This window comes from Monodon monoceros, unplaced genomic scaffold (genome assembly GCF_005190385.1).
Source record: "Monodon monoceros isolate NGI ecotype Baffin Bay Population unplaced genomic scaffold, NGI_Narwhal_1 Super_Scaffold_22, whole genome shotgun sequence".
Classification (NCBI taxonomy): domain Eukaryota; kingdom Metazoa; phylum Chordata; class Mammalia; order Artiodactyla; family Monodontidae; genus Monodon; species Monodon monoceros.
The window spans coordinates 108800857-108818821 of NW_021703779.1; the positions used below are offsets into that span (position 1 = coordinate 108800857).

Consider the following 17965-nt stretch of genomic DNA (forward strand, 5'->3'; position numbering starts at 1 on the left):
AGGCTGCTCTCTTCTTATTTCCCAAAATTTAAACATAAAAATACAGGTTGCCCAACAGGCCCAGTTCCTTCCAATGCTGTTAGCTCCTGCTTCCCCATTTTTCACCAAGCAGCCCTTGATACCAGAAGTATTTCTTTCCCCCTGCCCTTTCTTGAAGAGGGCAGGGTTCAAGCTAACATAGGTCTATGATGCCCCCAGATCTTTGTTGGAAGAAATGTAACAGGAGGATTCATCCCCTACGTTCCAAGACCCTCTGATTTAGTTGTGAGAACAATGTACACACTGAAACTACTTGGGAACAAAAATTAGACAAGAATATTACCAAGTGCAAGACTGTGCTATGGAAATTGAGAGCATCATATACTCAACATCAGGGAGGAGTCACCAAAAAAGTCATTGAACTTATTTTGGTTGTTGAATAAAGTGTAATATTTGGATTGGTAAAGAGGAGGGGAGTGGGCAAAAGTAGGGAGGCAGGAATGACCCTGGGGCTTAAGCAAGAGCACAGCTAGGAGTCTGGCCCACTGACAGCTGAGCAGCCCACACCTCAGGCAGGACAGTTTATTGCTTTCTGAGCCAGTGGGAACTTCTGGTGGCTCTCCCGCAGAAGTCCTGTAGGTATTTCTTGTACATCTGGCCCTATGGATGTGAAGGCTCCTTGTCCAATGGTTAAAGAAATTAAAAGTGGCTCTGAAGGCATATCTACTGTACAACAGCCCCAGGTAGATTTCTTTGCTTGGGGGTGCTCCTAAAGGCAGCCCTCTTGTTGGAAGCCCAAGAGGAGGGGAGGGGGTCCCAGACAGATAGCCCCTGAGCACTGTCCTCTGATAGGCAAATGCAGCTCTGGCCCTGCCCCTGACAGCAAAGGGTAACAGATGTGCTTCCCACCCAAACAGCCTGTCTGCTTCTGCGTCCCTCACTGACTACTTTCCCACCCAACCCCACTCCCGTCTGGTCTCAGCCTCGGCCCAGCCGCCAGTCTGGTTCTCATCACTTTGTTTCTGCCTGGATCCTGGCTTTTGGAGTCTTCCTAGTACCCCCATTAAGGCTGTGTTTGCTGACCGGTTGTCCCCACCCAACGTCCTGCCCCCGACTCTCACCCGAGGGGCTGGGGTCCTGTTGTCTATTGGTGAACTGCCCGCTGAAGCCCCTGTCGCTGTGCTTCTCCCCGATGGAATACCCCAGGACCTTGTCTCAGACTTCAGATGCCGACTTCTTGCCCAGGATACGGACTACTGTTGTGGCATCTTTTGGCTCTTGTGACCTGGCTGCAGGGCCGGGCCACCTCTCAGTGGCTGCGGGGGCACTTGTCCATCCTAATGGATGCATTTTAGTCCGGGTCCCGGCCCATCTTGGTCACGCCCCTTTCTGCTTTAACAGGATCAAGATGACAACATTCCAAGTCCACTGACCAGGATTGCCTCTGACACCTTTCAGCCATTCAACAAATGTTTACTGAGCACCTACTGTGTGCCATTGTTCTAGGCCCCGGGGATACATAGGTGAACAAAATAAAATCCTACTCTCATAAAGGAGACAGACAGACACTAAACAAGAAATGAGATATATAAATGAGATCGTTTGAGAGAGTGATAAGGACTCTAAGGGCCATAAAATGGGGTAAATGGACAGAAAGTGAGGGAGGTAGGGGGAGGGCAACATATTAGATAGAGTGGTCACAAGAGGCATCTTTGAAGAGAGAACATCTGAGCTGAAACCTAAATGAAAGAAAGCAACCAGCTGTGAGGGAAAAGAACCCCAAGCAGAGGAAACAGCAGATACCAAGGCCCTGAGGCAGGGGTAAGGTTGGTGCATTTGAGGAACAGAAAGGGGGCTGGTGGGGCTGAGCAAGCAGGGAGGAGAATGTTGGTTTATTTAAGTGCAGTGGGAAGCCAGTGGAAGGTCTTAGCATCATCTAGATTCAGTAACCTTTGGGAAGATTCAGCAGGTTTACTGACTGGCAAGAGGGAAAAGCCTCCAGTTTTCTTAGCTCCTCTGAGAGGAATAGGCAGCCTTCCTGGGTGTGTGGGCCTCAGGGCTGTCCCTTCCACGCTGGCTGGTCCCCACCTTAAAATCCAGACTTGAGAACTGCCCCCAGACAATTATCTTTTGGTAATTGGTACCGCCAAGGCTCTGGTAGTTTTGCTGCCCAAAGCAGGCACTCACCAATCCTACCTGCCTGTATCTTCTGCAGCTCACCTGCCCAATCCCGTCCCTTCCTGTAGGATGACATTGCTCTCGCTCAGGCACCTGGGGACAGCCAAGAAGTCAGGGGGTTCCCCACTGTGGCCCCAGGAATCCTGAGAAGCTCTGGGCTCCATCCAGTCTCCCAGCCCCAGAACTTCCTGCTGGCAGCAGCAGGGTGGCGTGGTGGCACCCAGGCCTCCCACAGACTGAGCAAGAGGACCTGGGAATGGGCTGTTCCCAGAGTGCACACTGAGGAAGGGGACTCAGGAGGCCAGAGAACGGTGACACCCTTGTTACTGTGAGGGTGGTGAGGAGCGGGGGGCTTCAAGAGACGCAGGCTCCTCATTCAGCCTCAGTAAAGCTCTGCAACGATCCATGATGGCCAGTATCTCCCCTCTACAGCCCCCCTTTACTTTCCAGACCTGTACCCTTGAGTGTTCAACAGAGACAGGACCTGGAGAAATAACTATGAACATTTCAATGCCTAGTGGATACCAGACCCTGTGCTAAAACACTTTATATTTTTTCACTAGCTCATTTAATCTTCCTTCAACCCTGTGAGGTAGGGATAATACCTTCCATTTTACCGATAAGAATATGGGTGCTGACCTGTCCAAGGTAGTAAGTGGTGAAGGGAAATTTGTCTTACTTCAAGTCTAGGCTCTTTCTATGATACTATACTGTCTTTCCAGCTGGTTCCAAGCTCCAGGATTTCTCCCCTTGCAGGGATTGTGGGTTTACTCCAGCCAGTCCCCCTGATCCACAGAGGCTTGACCAGGAGGCCACTCAGTATCCGAGAGGCCAGACGGGGACATTCATCCCTGGATGGGACACCCCTAACCACACCCTCCAGGAAACCCAAGTGGCTGACAGAAGAAGTATCAGCTCTGGGCCAAAGGAGTCCCTGAGATGTCCTTGGCTTGGACAATAGCTAGGAACCACACAGCCGGCCGGACTCCGCAGCTCAGCCTTTGGGGGCTATAGGATCCTGTTACTGGGACCCCCAGCACCACCCTTCCCCCAATATCGGAGCATTTGCTCAGGCCCCCGATTCAGCCTGAGGACTGGCTCTGGCTGAGTTCAGTGTGGCTGAGAACTGTCTCAGCAGGGTCCTTCAGTCAGAGAGACCAAGACCAAATGCTTCTCTGAGCACCGCCACCTGGAGCGGTGCTGGGGAGGGAGACCCAGGCCGGAATAGCTGGAGAAGCCCACCCCCCAAGTGTAGCTGACTGCAGCCCACCCTGTGTGCATGCGGGGCGGGGATGGAGGGCTTGGAGACGTGCTGGGAACTCCCTGGAAAGCAAGGCTTAGCTTCTCCTGCAACTTTGAGCGGCAGATGCAGAGAGGGGTCAGTGATTATTCTGTTATAGCATCTGAGGGGACAGAGTTGCTGCCTTAACTTATAGAGACATCCCTCCACCCACCATCCCTCATCCTCTCACTGGGAGGGGCCTTGCTCCCTCTGGAAGGGCTGGCCTAGGCCCCACTGGTTTCACACCTAGTTCTGACTCCATGACTGTCCATGTCCCTAAGGGCTGGAGCTGCAGCAGCAAGACTGAGATAGGAATGCCAGAGATTGCCCTAGATTAGCAGTTCCGAAACGCTGGTTCACACCGGACTGAATGAAATCCGTTGGCACCGTGTTAAAGTATAGATTCCTGGGGCACCACCCTGGACATTCTGATCTACTAGATCTGGGGGCAAGGCCCAGGAATTTATTTTTTTTTAAATATCCATAGTTGATTCTGATGTGCCTCCAGGTCTTTCTCTCTCCCCCGCCACCCCCAGGCTTCTTGATAAACCCTAAGATCTGCAACTACCTTTCCTGAGCCACGCCTTCAAAATTAGTGGTCTAGTTAACATGGAATCCAGCCTGGTGAGGTGGATCCTTTCCTAGGATAGATGAAACTGTTCCAGTCATACCAAACGTCCTTGGGCTGGGCGTCTGAAACTAGTAGGCAAGAGCCTCTTAACCATGAGAGGCCAATGAAGAACTAATTCGGAGCATAAACAGCTCTGCACTATGAGGACCACTCTGGACGCAAGGTTGATAATTCAATAGAAATTGCATGTCTGTTGTGCGCCCTCTGCTGGTAAAATTAGTGAAGGCTGGAAAGTGTTTACCGGTAGTTTCTTTTTTCTTTTTTTAAACATCTTTATTGGAGTATAATTGCTTTACAATGGTGTGTTAGTTTCTGCTTTATAACAAAGTGAGTCAGGGAAGCAGCTGCATAGCACAGGGAGATCAGCTCAGTGCTTTGTGACCGCCTGGGGGGGGGGAGGAGATATGGAGGGTGGGACGGAGGGAGACGCAAGAGGGAAGAGATGTGGGGATATATGTATATGTATACCGGTAGTTTTTCTAATGGGTGCTGACCATGTCCTGGCAAGGAAGCCCATACAGAAGGAGCTAATCCCGGTCCCAGTTTGGGCACTTAAGACACTGAGAACTAGAAAGGTTACTAATTAAAAAAATATTGAGGTGGACTTCCCTGGTGGCACAGTGGTTAAGAATCCGCCTGCCAGTGCAGGGGACACGGGTTCGAGCCCTGGTCTGGGAAGATCCCACATACCGTGGAGCAACTAAGCCTGTGCGCAACAACTACTGAGCCTGCGCTCTAGAGCCCGCGAGCCACAACTACTGAAGCCCATGCGCCTAGAGCCCGTGCTCTGCAACAAGAGAAGCCACCGCAATGAGAAGCCCACACACTGCAACGAAGCCTGCTCGCCGCAACTAGATAGAGGCTGCGTGCAGCAACGAAGGCCCAACGCAGCCAAATAAATAATTTTAAAAAAATATTGAAGTGTAATTGATATATAAAAACAACATATTGACTTTATACAATTTGATGAGTTTGGACATATGCACACACCCCGTGAAATCATCATCACAGTCAAGGTAATAAACATATCCATCACCTCCAAAAGTTTCTTTGTGCTCCACGTTTTTGTATCAAGAACACTTAAAATTTGTTAAGAGGGTGGATCTCATGTTAATGGTTACTTTTATAAGTAAGCTACCTTCACTAAATCACTGGGGCTTAACTCTCCTAAGGGAAATCTGTGACCCCTGATGAGAACTATGAGCCTAGCAGCAGAGAGGGAGGGGAGACATTGAGAAGCACCTCACCTGTCCAGGAAGATAGATTTTGAATCTATCCAAGGGAAGTAACCCTGGGAGCCTTAAGAGAGACCCCTGGGGTCACAGGGCGAGACCCCTAAACCATGACACAGTTGAAGTAGACAGAAATGGACTTCATGACCTGAGCTGACTCTGTGGTTGGTCCTTAGTCTCTTCTCCAGTAATAAAGTAAGTATTGTGACCGGCCGCGTTTAACCTTTTTTTTTTTTTTAACATCTTTATTGGAGTATAATTGCTTTACAATGGTGTGTTAGTTTCTGCTTTATCGCGTTTAAAGTATTGGAGGAAGCGTCAGGTAAAAGCACGGATAGGAAACCTGGCTTATCTGATCCTTACTCACCAATTCCAGGTGGAAACCTCGATGCTTCAGATAAAGGGGAAGTACACAGGTATAGTGGTCCTGCCTATCCTTTCAGGGGGATCATTCCATGGCAAGGATGATATCAGATCTAGCCTAATTTTCAATCTCTATACCTCCAACTCAAATAATGACAATTATTAATGGCAGCTAATCTTTATTGTGTACTCTGCACTGCTAAGTACTCGGTTATGTGCTTAACATGGACTATCATGCTTGATCTTCACAGCAAACTCTGAGGCACAGAATGATCAAAGCAACTTGCCCAGACTCACACTGTTGCCCAGGGTCAGAGCAGGGGCTAACCCAGGTCTGTCTAACTGCAGAGCCAGAACCACAACGCTAACTTCTCTTATCTCTATTTCTTTTTTTTTTTTTTTTTGCGGTACGCGGGCCTCTCACTGATGTGGCCTCTCCTGTTGCGGAGCACAGGCTCCGGACGCGCAGGCCTAGTGGCCATGGCTTGCGGGCCCAGCCGCTCCGCGGCATGTGGGATCGTCCCGGACTGGGGCGCGAACCCGTGTCCCCTGCATCGGCAGGCGGACTCTCAACCACTGCGCCACCAGGGAAGCCCTCTTACCTCTATTTCTTTCAAGCCTGGAAGGAAGCTGTGCTCCTGGGCCTGAGACTAATGGCTCTACTCCTGCTGCATTCAGGACTAAGTAGTAGATTAGTTGGGAGTTGATCCTAGATGCCAGGGCTTGATCTGGTGAAATCCCTCTTAGCCCAGGGGTAGGTCCAGAACCTGGGAGTAGGGGCTGAGTAGGTACCTGAGGATTGAACTGTCCTCCTAGGAAGAGAGGGCAGGGCAGGGGGATGGAAAGGCTAGGAATGGGCTGGCTCTAACAGTTGGAACTTTAAAAAAGAGATGCTTTAGAAGAGCTTCTTGCACCATTTGAGAGATGGGAAGAAATGACTTTCATGAACCTTTCCAGTTCTCCATTCATATGGACAACACCAAGAATAGTGTGATTGTGCGCTAGCTTTTCTCGATGGCCGTACGCATTTAAAGCCAGCTATGAAGATAATGACGTTTTAGGCCTTTGGATAAGGGTTGCTTCCTTGTCTGCAGATCAGAAGTCTGTTTTGAAATTGTGCAGATCTTCCACTAGAGAAAATGCTCAGATTTGACCAAAGCTGGGGCAGGGAGGATGGTGCTTCCGAGTCAGTACTTCCTGATACCATTTTATTTTCAGAATAAGTAACCTGTTTGTTCCTCTGTAAAATGGGATTGAAAATCAACTTTACAGGGTTTTTTGAAGATTTAAATAAGATAGCATGTGAAATGTAGTGTACAGGTAAACATTTGTATATTATACTTTATTCAATTCCCCTAATATAAAGGGCATTAGGAAGAAACAAAAATGGAAGACTATTCAGGTTTTTCCAGATCATTCAGTTTTAAAAATAAAGCAGTATTGAATAAATTCTTCTCTTAAATTATTCAGAACTGAGGTAATTTGACCACAAAGCCACTTGAAAGTTACTGAGATAACTAAATCAAGTTTTTAAAATAATTAATTAATTAATGTTTGGCTGCGTTGGGTCTTCGTTGCTGCACATGGGCTTTCTCTAGTTGTGGTGAGCGGGGGTTACTCTTCCTTACAGTGTGTGGGCTTCTCACTGCGGTGGCTTCTCTTGTGGAGCATAGGCTCTAGGCGCGCAGGCTTCACTAGTTATGGCACCCGGGCTCAGCAGTTGTGGCTCACGGCTCTAGAGCGCAGGCTCAGTAGCTGTGGTGCACGTGCTTAGTTGCTCTGTGGCATGTGGGATCTTCCCGGACCACAGCTCGAACCCGTGTCTCCTGCACTGGCAGGCGGATTCTTAACCACTGTGCCACCAGGAAAGTCCCTTAATCAACTTTTAAAATCACTTCAAATTGTGGTCTTTAGGACATTCGAGTCAATCAGTAAATAGACAACTGGTTAAATAGCCTAATTTTCTAAGCTTGAGATATTTATTGATTTACCCAAGGATTCTTATGCTTTGAGGCTCTGAAGATTTGCTAGATAGAAATACCCCATTCTGTTCTCAACATTTTATCAAGAAAGAGAAACGTGTACAACTTCAAACGTTCCTTCTGTTCTATGTTATAATTAATCTATTCAGGTAGATATACTGGAGAAAATGGAGGACAGGAAAGGAGATAAGGGGCAAACAGATGGAGCAATTCCCAGGTTGAATGAAAATATCCCTAACTTCTGAGAAAAGCAGGTACTTTTGAATCATTTCAAAGTCCTACTAAAGGAAAGGCCACTTTACTGCTGGTATTTACAATTATACTTTTTCATAAAATTACTGGTATTAGATAAGAAGCTGAGATTCCTGGAAATGAATTCCTGGTAATAATCATTTAAAAAATTCCTGTAAAGATGGGATTCTCTCAGCACAAAAGGAATGTTTTCCCCCAAAGCAAATTGGATTCTGTACTCATTTTTAACAAGGCGGTGTCTTTTCATTGTCTTGACAGGAAAAGCCAGAACTACCCTCATTTCCGACATTAGACAATTATACCACATGTAATTGAAGCATTGTGATAAGATGTCATCCACCCTGCAGTCTGGAGGAATGTACGGCAGGACATCTGAACTACAAGCCAAAGTTACGGATAACCACAGTGCTGACGGATTGCCTCTAAAGCTGTCAATGAGAAGATTCCACTGATGTGTAGTTCCCAGGGTCTCCTTCCAGCGGTAGCAATAGTAGTAACAGCAGTGAAAGCAATCACGGCAGGAGCAGCAGCAGGAATGGCGCTAATGTTAGTAGTACTAGGGTAAGCAATGGCATTTATCGAGGGCTTACTTTTTGTCAGGCCAGTGCCAAGTTATTTATATATATATATATATATATATATATATATATATATATATATATATACACACACACATATATATATATATACACACACACACACATACACTTTTCACTGATGAGGAACCTGAGGCGTGACAAGTTTAGGTAATTCACCCAAGGCTACACAGCTGGCTAGGTTCAAACCCAGGATTTAAACTTAGGACTGTCTTATTTCAAGCCTGAATTCCCTTCATACCACCATATATCCCAGTGGTATCGATAGATATTTTTCAGTATGAAGGATTAAAAACAGTAGAAGAGGGGCACAGTAGCCTCTCCAAGTTGCTTGATGACAACAAGATTTTCCACGTGGTCGAATACCAAAGTGACAGGAGTGAGGAATACCAAAGTGACAGGAGTGAGGCTATGGAAGGATCTCAAAATCAGAGAATCGAGGTGTGTGAATATGAGTATGAGGTGAACCATGGTGTGATCAAGTACAAGGCAGTGTAATTTAGGAGAAATACCCTAATACTATTTATCAAAGACAGTTATGACTCAAATGAACCTAGAAGCGTTCATACATGTTCCCTAAAAATAGAAGTCTGGTGAGCTTGAGACACCAAAAGCTAATGGTATGCCTACCTTTAGTACTCTGTGCTTCAGCCATGATTCTCAAGACAGACATACTGGGTTAGGAAAAGAAAGTTAACAGAAATGATTGTGAAAGTGGTATTGGAAGGTGGGAATGAAAAATAGGGAGGAGGTTGGTGGGAATGTAAATTGATACAGCCACTATGGAGAACAGTATGGAGGTTCCTTGAAAAACTAAAAACAGAATTACCATATGACCCAGCAATCCCACTACTGGGCATATACCCTGAGAAAACCATAATTCAAAAAAGAGTCATGTACCAAAATGTTCATTGCAGCTCTATTTACAATAGCCAGGAGATGGAAACAACCTAAGTGTCCATCATCGGATGAGTGGATAAAGAAGATGTGGCACCTATATACAATGGAGTATGACTCAGCCATAAAAAGAAACGAAATTGAGATATTTGTAGTGAGGTGGATGGACCTACAGTCTGTCATTACAGAGTGAAGTAAGTCAGAAAGAGCAAAACAAATACCATATGCTAACACATATATATGGAATCTTAAAAAAAAATGGTTCTGATGAACCTAGGGGCAGGACAGGAATAAAGACGCAGACGTAGAGAATGGACTTTAGGACGTGGGGAGGGGGAAGGGTAAGCTGGGAGGAAGTGAGAGAGTAGCATGGACATATATACACTACCAAATGTAAAACAGATAGCTAGTGGGAAGCAGCCGCATAGCACAGAGAAATCAGTTTGGTGCTTTGTAACCACCTAGAGGGGTGGGATAGGGAGGGTGGGAGGGAGATACAAGAGGGAAGAGATATGGGGATATACGTATACGTATAGCTGATTCACTTTGTTGTACAGCAGAAACTAACACAACATTGTAAAGCAATTATACTCCAATAAAGATGTTAAAAGAAAAAAAAAGAAAAATAGGGGGGAGATTAGGGTCATTCTATCTGAATAAAATGAAGGTAGAAATAAAATCAGGAAGTTTAGTAATAGACTAACAATAATAGTAACAAAGATGACTTACACTCCTGGGTGCCAGTCACTGTTCTAAGTGCTATATACATGTATTAACTCGTTTAATTCCCTCAACCCTATGAGTAGGTGCTGTTATTTGCATTTTACAAATGAGGAAACTGAAGCACAGAGCCCAGAGTAAAATATCTAGTTGCTGGCGGGACAGGAACTCCAACCTAGGTAGTCTGCTGCAGGCCCTGGGCTCTTAGCCACCCCACCGAACTGCCCCTTTAAGGTACAGGGAGGCTTTACTATGCAGTTTGGGATTGAAGCTCATAATCTTAGTATCAAGGAAAATCTCTTGAAGCTGTTTAAGTAGGAAGTAAACTTTACAGAGTAAGAAACTCCTTAATAGATAAAAATGGGCTGAAAATAGTAATAGTTTCAAGAAAAGTAGGCAAATGTGTAGATTTGATAAGCATGAGTTACAGAGAGAAGTTAGACATAATTTCAATAGGAGTCTGAAGTCTCCTGAGTTTGAAACAATGTAAAGTGACCATATACTCCAACACAAATTACTAGTCTCTTCCAGTTATGTATTTCTTATACTTTACGACCACAATCATGAGCACACAAGTTTCTCCTGATATAATTTCCAAAACTATGAAAACGGATATTGCTAGCCTCCAGTTTCATACTCCATCTTACAAATGATTCATGAACGTGAATGAAATGTCTAGAAGTTCATCTTAGTCAACACTCTCACCCAACTATTTTTTATTTCCCAGTTCAGAAAATCTAATGATTATTCTAGGTCAGCATTCTCCATACTGTATCTTATGGAGATTAATGTTTAGAAGTTATTAAGTATTGGGGGTGAAATTCCAGAGTCAAATAAATGTTTGCTAATTTTTTTCTTAGAGAACCATAAACCACATGTAGCATGAAAAATCCCACAATAAAGAATCTATTTAACTGTAACCCAGCATTTCCTAAATTTATTTGACCATGGCACTTTTATTATGCAGATCATTTACAAATTATGGACAACTCTAGACCCAGATCCCTTCTTTTGCAGAAATGGACGAGTATTACTTTTACAAGAGTACATGTAGAGAGTTAACCATGACTAGGAATAATTGGGGTATTTCATTCTCTCAATGTATAAAAACTCTGTTTCTGCTATTGGGGAGAGTGGATGTGACATTCTGAATTCACTTTCTTCTAAGAACAAATTATAAGTGATGTTTAGGTATAACAAAAATACAATAATAAAATCCAAGAACTCCAGAACAAGTTAGTACCCACATTTTACAAATAGGGCATCTGAGGTCAAGGATACTGCCACTTCCCTGGTGTTCTTCTCACATCACTAGCCACGCCTCAGTCTCCTCTGCTGATTCCTTCTCATCTCTCTAACCGCTTACTGTTGGAATGCCCCAGGGCTTTATCTGTGGACCTTGTACGTTCTCTACCTCTACTCTTTCCCTCGGAGATCTCATACCATCTTGTGACTTAAAAAAAAAATGAAATGTTGACAGCCTGGACCTCTCCCCTAAACTCCAAGCTCACACATGAGAATGTCCATGACATCCCCACTTGGATATCTAATAGGCATCTCAAATTCAAGCATGTCCCAAATCAAAGTCCTCATCTTCCCTCCCAAATCTACTCCTCTTTTAGTCTTCTCCACCTCAGTTAATATCAACATTATCTTCCCAGGTGCTTAGGCTAATGACTGTGGTGTCCCCTACAACACTTTTTCTCTCACACCTCACATCCAACAAATTCTGTTGGCTTGACTTTCACGATATAGCCCCAGTTGAACCACTTATAAACGTACACTCTTACCATCCTACTCCAAACCCCTGTTATCTTCCACCTGGATTATTACAATAGCTTCGAGCTGATCTCCCTGATTCTGCCCTTGGTCCCCTGCGTCTTATTCTCAAGTCAGCAGCTAGAGTGATCCTGTTCACTGTACTTAAGAATTTTTGTTTTTCACTGAGGTATAAAACACTCCTGTATTCATCTGGAGAGGGTGTGGAGAAAAGGGAACCCTCCTACACTGTTGGTGCGAATGTAAATTGGTGCAGCCAGTATGGAGATTCCTTAAAAAACTAAAAATAGAGTTACCATACAATCCAGCAATCCCACCCCTGGGCATATATCTGGAGAAAACTCTAACTCAAAAAGATACATGCACCCCAATGTTCACTGCAGCACTATTTACAATAGCCAAGACATGGAAGCAACCTAAATGTTTACTGACAGATGAATGGATAAAGAAGATGTGGGATACACACACACACACACACACACACACACACACAGTGGGATACTACTCAGCCATAAAAAAAGAATGAAATAATGCCATCTGAAGCAACATGGATGGACCTAGAGATTATCATACTAACGGAAGTAAGTCAGAGAAAGACAAATATCATACTATATCACTTATATGTGGAATCTAAAAAAATGATACAAATGAACTTATTTACAAAACACAAATAGGACAGCCCTGGTGGTGCAGTGGTTAAGAATCCGCCTGCCAATGCAGGGGACACGGGTTCGAGCCCTGGTCCGAGAAGATCCCACATGCCGCGGAGCAACTAAGCCCCGTGCATCACAACTACTGAGCCTGCGCTCTAGAGCCCGTGTGCCACAACTACTGAAGCCCGTGTGCCTAGAGCCCACGCTCCGCAACAAGAGAAGCCACCGCAATGAGAAGTCCGCACGCCGCAATGAAGAGTAGCCCCTGCTCGCCGCAACTAGAAAAAGCCTGCACGAAGCACGAAGACCGAACGAAAACCCAACACAGCCAAAAATAAAATAAAAATTTTAAAAATTAAATTAAATTAAAAAACAAAACAAAACAGAAACAGACTCACAGACATAGAAAACAAACTTCTGGCTACCAAAAGGGAAAGGGGGGAGGAGTGAATTTGGAATTTGAGATTAACAGATACACACTACTATATATAAAATAGACAAACAACAAGGATTTACTGTATAGCACAGGGAACTATATTCAGTATCTTGTAATAACTTAGAAAATAAGTATATATGTATGTATAACTGAATCACTTTGCTGTACACCTGAAACACTGTAAATCAACTACACTTCAATAAAAAATAAAAATTAAAAAATAAAAACCACAACACTCCTTTGTTCAAAATCCACTAATGGCCTCCTCTCCCAGAATAAAAGCCAAATCTTCACAATTGCCTGTAAGGCTCTATACTACATGGTCCACATTACCTCTCAGGCTCCATCTCCTACTGTCCCCCCTTCTCCCCAACTCTACTGCAGACCCATCAGTCTTGTTGCTATTCCTTGAGCCAGGCATGATCCTACTTCAGGGCCCTTCTTTTTCTTCCTCTCATTATGCTAGCTGTAGATTTTTATTAGGTTTAGGTTAGGTTAAGGAGGTTTCCTTCATATTCCTAGTTTGCTAAGGTTTCTTTTGTAGAAGATTCACATGCCATAGAATTAACCATTCTAAAGTGAACAATTCAGTTGCATTTAGTACATTCACAACGTTGTGCAACCATCTTGTCTAGTTCAACACTGTCGTCACCCTGAAAAGAAAACTCTACCTATTAAGCAATCGCTCCCCATTCCCCCTGGCAAACACCAATCTGCTTTCTTTCTGTCTCTATAGATTTGCCTGTTCTGTATATTCCATATGTCTAATTATACAATGTGACCTGTGATTTTTTTTCACTTAGCATCGTGTTTTTGAGGTCCATCCACATTGTAGCATGTATCATTACTTCATTCCTTTTCATGCCTAGATAATAGTCCATTTTATGAATATACTACAATTTATTTATCCCTTCATCTGTTTATGACATTTAGCCTGTTTCCCTCTTTTGGCTATTGTGAATAGTGCTATGAACATGCATGTACAGGTATCTGAGTCCCTGCTTTCGAGGCTTTTGGATACATACCTTGGAGTGGAACTGCTGGGTCATGTGGTAATTCTGTTTAACTTTTTGAGCAACCACCGAACTGTTTTTCACAGTGGCTGAACCATTTTGCATTACCATCAGCAACGAATGAGGATTCTAACTCCCCCTTCAGGGCTTTTGCCTTTGCTGTTGTCTCTTTGGAATGCTCTTCTGATAGATACCCAAGTGGCTCACTTCCTTATCTCCAGGTCTTTAACTCAGTTGTCATCCTGTCATGGAGGCCTATTCGGATCACCAAATTTAAAACTGCAACCTCCCAACTACCAATCCGTACTCACTATCCTCCTTCCGTACTTAATTTTTCTCAAGAGTATTGATCATCATCTAACATACTATACATTTTTCTTATTTTCTATTGTCTATGTTCCAACACTGAAAAATAACCTCCACAGGGGCAGAGATTTCAGTCTGTTTTTTGCCAGCACCTAGAAGAGCGTCAGGCACATAGTAAGTGCTCAATAAATATTTACTAAACAAATAAATGAGGTCCAAAGAGGTGTTTTGGCAAGGTTTGACAAAACAGAGTAAGAAATAGTCTTTGTAGTTCAGAGGTTATTTTTCTAATAATGGTGATGGATTGAAACTGAGCCAATCACACTTTTTATTCAGCTGTAACCAAGAAGCATGCGTGTGTAAGATGGCTATTTCTAAATCAGGTGAAAGGACTATTTAGCCTGAAAGTAGAGATCAGACTGTCAAGCTAAAACTCATTAGCACCAATTAAAACTCAACTAACTGCCTATAATAAGCAAGCTTAGTACTCACTGAGATGTTTTATTTAAATGAAGTAAAAAAATGATGCTACGGGATACAGAATTTTAAGAGCATTATACTTTAAGAAAATGAACCTAATATATACTGTAAGTAATAGAATCCTATGGAAGAACACAAAGGTGCACCCCCGCCTAAAATATTCCTATAGCAAGAATGTGGTTTATCGTATTTGTGAACTATGACAGAGGCAGAGAAAATATCTGTATATAAAAAGAGACCCTATGTTAAAACCACAAAGAAGTTATTTCTGGGCAAAAGTTTAAAGCTTGGTGCAATTAATACTGATGAATTATTCACCTGAAAATGGTTAAAATGGTAAATTTTATGTTATATATTTTTACCACAATTTTTGAAATGTAAAAAAAATGGAAAGATGGTGAATGAAAAAACATCTTAGAGACAGATATGGAAATAAAGAATAGAAATATCACCAAGTCCACTACTAAGAAACAAGCAACTTTTGGAAATTTTGGAAAATCATTTACAGCAGAAATCAGTCTGGAAAATTGAAACTAATAAATTCAACTCTTTTGACTATGAGTTACAAATGGACTACATAACAAGTGATCCTTGAAATTGGCTTTCGATATGTTTCTGCTATAGGCTGAATATGTTTCCCCCTCCCCTCAGCCAAATTCAAATGTTGAAACCTAATCCCCAATGTGATGGTATTTGGAGGTGAGGCATCATTAGGTGATTACGTCATGAGGGTGGAGCCCTCATGAAAGAGATTAATGCCCTTGTAAAAGAGACCACAGAGAACTCTTTTGCCCTTTCTACCATGTGAGGACACAGAGAGAAGACGACTGTCTATGAACCAGGAAGCAGGTCCTCAACAGACAATGAATCTGCCAGCACCTTGATCATGGACTTCCAGCCTCCAGAAAAATGAGGAATAAATTTCTATTGTTTATAAGCCACCCAATTCTGTTATAGCAGCCCAAACGGACTAAGTTTCAAAGTACAATTCAAGAAGTTCTAATGCTAAGAGGAAAAAAACCACTCATGATTGAGCCAAACAACTTCTGAGCCTGCCCACCTTTACGGTTATTAGGATTACAAAGGGACTCTTGCCACCCTTTAAAGTTCTAAAAATTAGTAAAGTATATACAGTGAGCTTTTAACTGCGCTGAAGCAAAAACCAGAAGATGGATTCAACAGATAAAGCTCTCAGTCTGTAGGCCAAGTAATCAGGCTTCCATGTAAGAAGCAAAGCAATGCTCCTAGTTGTATGACAAAATCTGCAGCTTTTTTTTTTTTTGCGGTACGTGGGCCTCTCACTGTTGTGGCCTCTCCCGTTGCGGACGCGCAGGCTCAGTGGCCATGGCTCATGGGCCCAGCCGCTCCGTGGCATGTGGGATCTTCCCGGACCGGGGCACGAACCCGTGTCCCCTGCATTGGCAGGCGGACTCTAAACCACTGCGCCACCAGGGAAGCCCTAAAATCTACAGCTTTTATGCAAAGTTATTTATTAGAAAATAATTCCAAAGGCACTTTAACAATACAAATTTTATTAAAAAAATAAGTAATAACATCAAAACTGTTCAGCAAATCTATATTCAATGTAACCAAAATAAACAAACACCAAATAAAAAAAAATATACATCTATATATATATGGGCAAGAAACAAGTGCAGTTTTTGGTCCCAATATTTTCTGGATATATTATCTTTATCCAAAGGAGTTACATTAATGGCTAAGAAGACATTATGTGTTAGATGTACAGAAAATGTAACTTTAAAATTTGTTTTAAGGTCTGTAGGAAGTGTTTTTTGCCAATTCTTTATGTCTTTGACCTCACAATCACTAAGATAATGTTAATGACAGTCCCAAGATAGACAGAGGATATAATAATGTCTAATGGTCTAAACAATTACCAAATTAAGAAGTCAATAGGTAGCTACATAAAATCTGTGGAGAATTGTAAGGATTTTTTTGGGAGTTATTAATGAAACAAAACAAACACAAAACAAGTTTTAAAGAAAAGAAATAAAAGAGGACATGACAAAACGGACATTAATAAATTTGGTGAAGACAACATAAAACCAAGACAACAAAATTAAATTAGACTTAAAAAAATTGAATATTAGTATTGCTGAAAACTCCTAGGGTTTTTTAACACTGGATAAAACTTTAAATGACAGTAAAAATCACTAACTTTAGAAATTTGTTTTCCAAGAACATGGAAATAACCTTGGTTCCCTACATAACCAGTTTTTATATTCCTTGGACTGCATGCATGCTAGAGAAAGATTAAAGGGCAGCAGCCAAAATGATTAAACTTCAACTTGGATGTTGAAGCATTGATTTGATGGGCTTTTTTCTTGGTCAGAATCAACCCATAAGCTTAAGATCAAGAACCAAAGCCCCCAGGGGGAAGTTGTGCTCAATTTGGTGGGCCTTGAGGTCATCTCTGGCCACATTAGCATCAGTCTTATGGGAGGCCAGTCATGAAGGAAGGGACTCTCCCTAAGATCTGATTTCTTAAGGCCACAACCTAGAGGAGGTCTCACAGTCAAACAATTCACATTCCTTGGAAAGAGAGAACAGGCATCAGATGTGTCCATCGAAGGGGGACACTGACCAGGAGTACCCTGGACTTTTTTTGAAATTTCTGTGTTGCTTCTGCATCTGAAAAATACGAAAAATAGAACAATGACAGACAAGGAACGAGGAAAAAGACAGCTATCTGACCTAAAATTGTAAGACTTATAAGAAATTAACTAAGAAACCAGACAAAACAGACAAAAAAAGATGAACAGTCACATCTTTTGGAATGCAATATTCTGAAAGCAAGTATAGCAGAGAAAAACACAAATTATTTTAAGCAAAGCAAGAAAAGACCATAGCAACAAAAGTTATTTTTGAAGAGAGCCAACTGGAGAGAAAAACATATGTTAAGATATGTTAACCTGACACAAAGATAAGGTGGAATAAGACTCTAGTGCCATCTGAAAGCTGAAAAGAGCTGAATAACGAGAACTAGTGTCATGAACTTGGCTGTTTAACCGCCTTCGTATGAGAAAACACTTCAGAACTTTGAACTTAGGAAACTGCCTTTGTGTAAGAAAACACTTCAGAACTTTGAACTTAGGAAATTCCAACTTGTCTTGCACCAGGTTGCACGAGCTCCATAGAGCAGGAATCTATTTCAACAAGCGGCTT

General features: G+C 42.9%; 1 protein-coding gene across 2 annotated transcripts in view; it reads right to left on the minus strand.

Annotated features, from left to right (window-relative positions):
* Positions 1 to 16903: 16903 nt before the first annotated feature.
* The window catches only part of ZNF280C (zinc finger protein 280C), a 53948-nt gene continuing 52886 nt past the window's right edge, over positions 16904 to 17965 (minus strand). For both annotated transcript variants that reach the window (XM_029240695.1, XM_029240697.1), the window contains exon 20: positions 16904 to 17962. In XM_029240695.1, the coding sequence (XP_029096528.1) occupies positions 17947 to 17962 (16 nt within the window). In that variant the 3' untranslated portion in view covers positions 16904 to 17946. The remainder of the gene's footprint in view (positions 17963 to 17965) is intronic.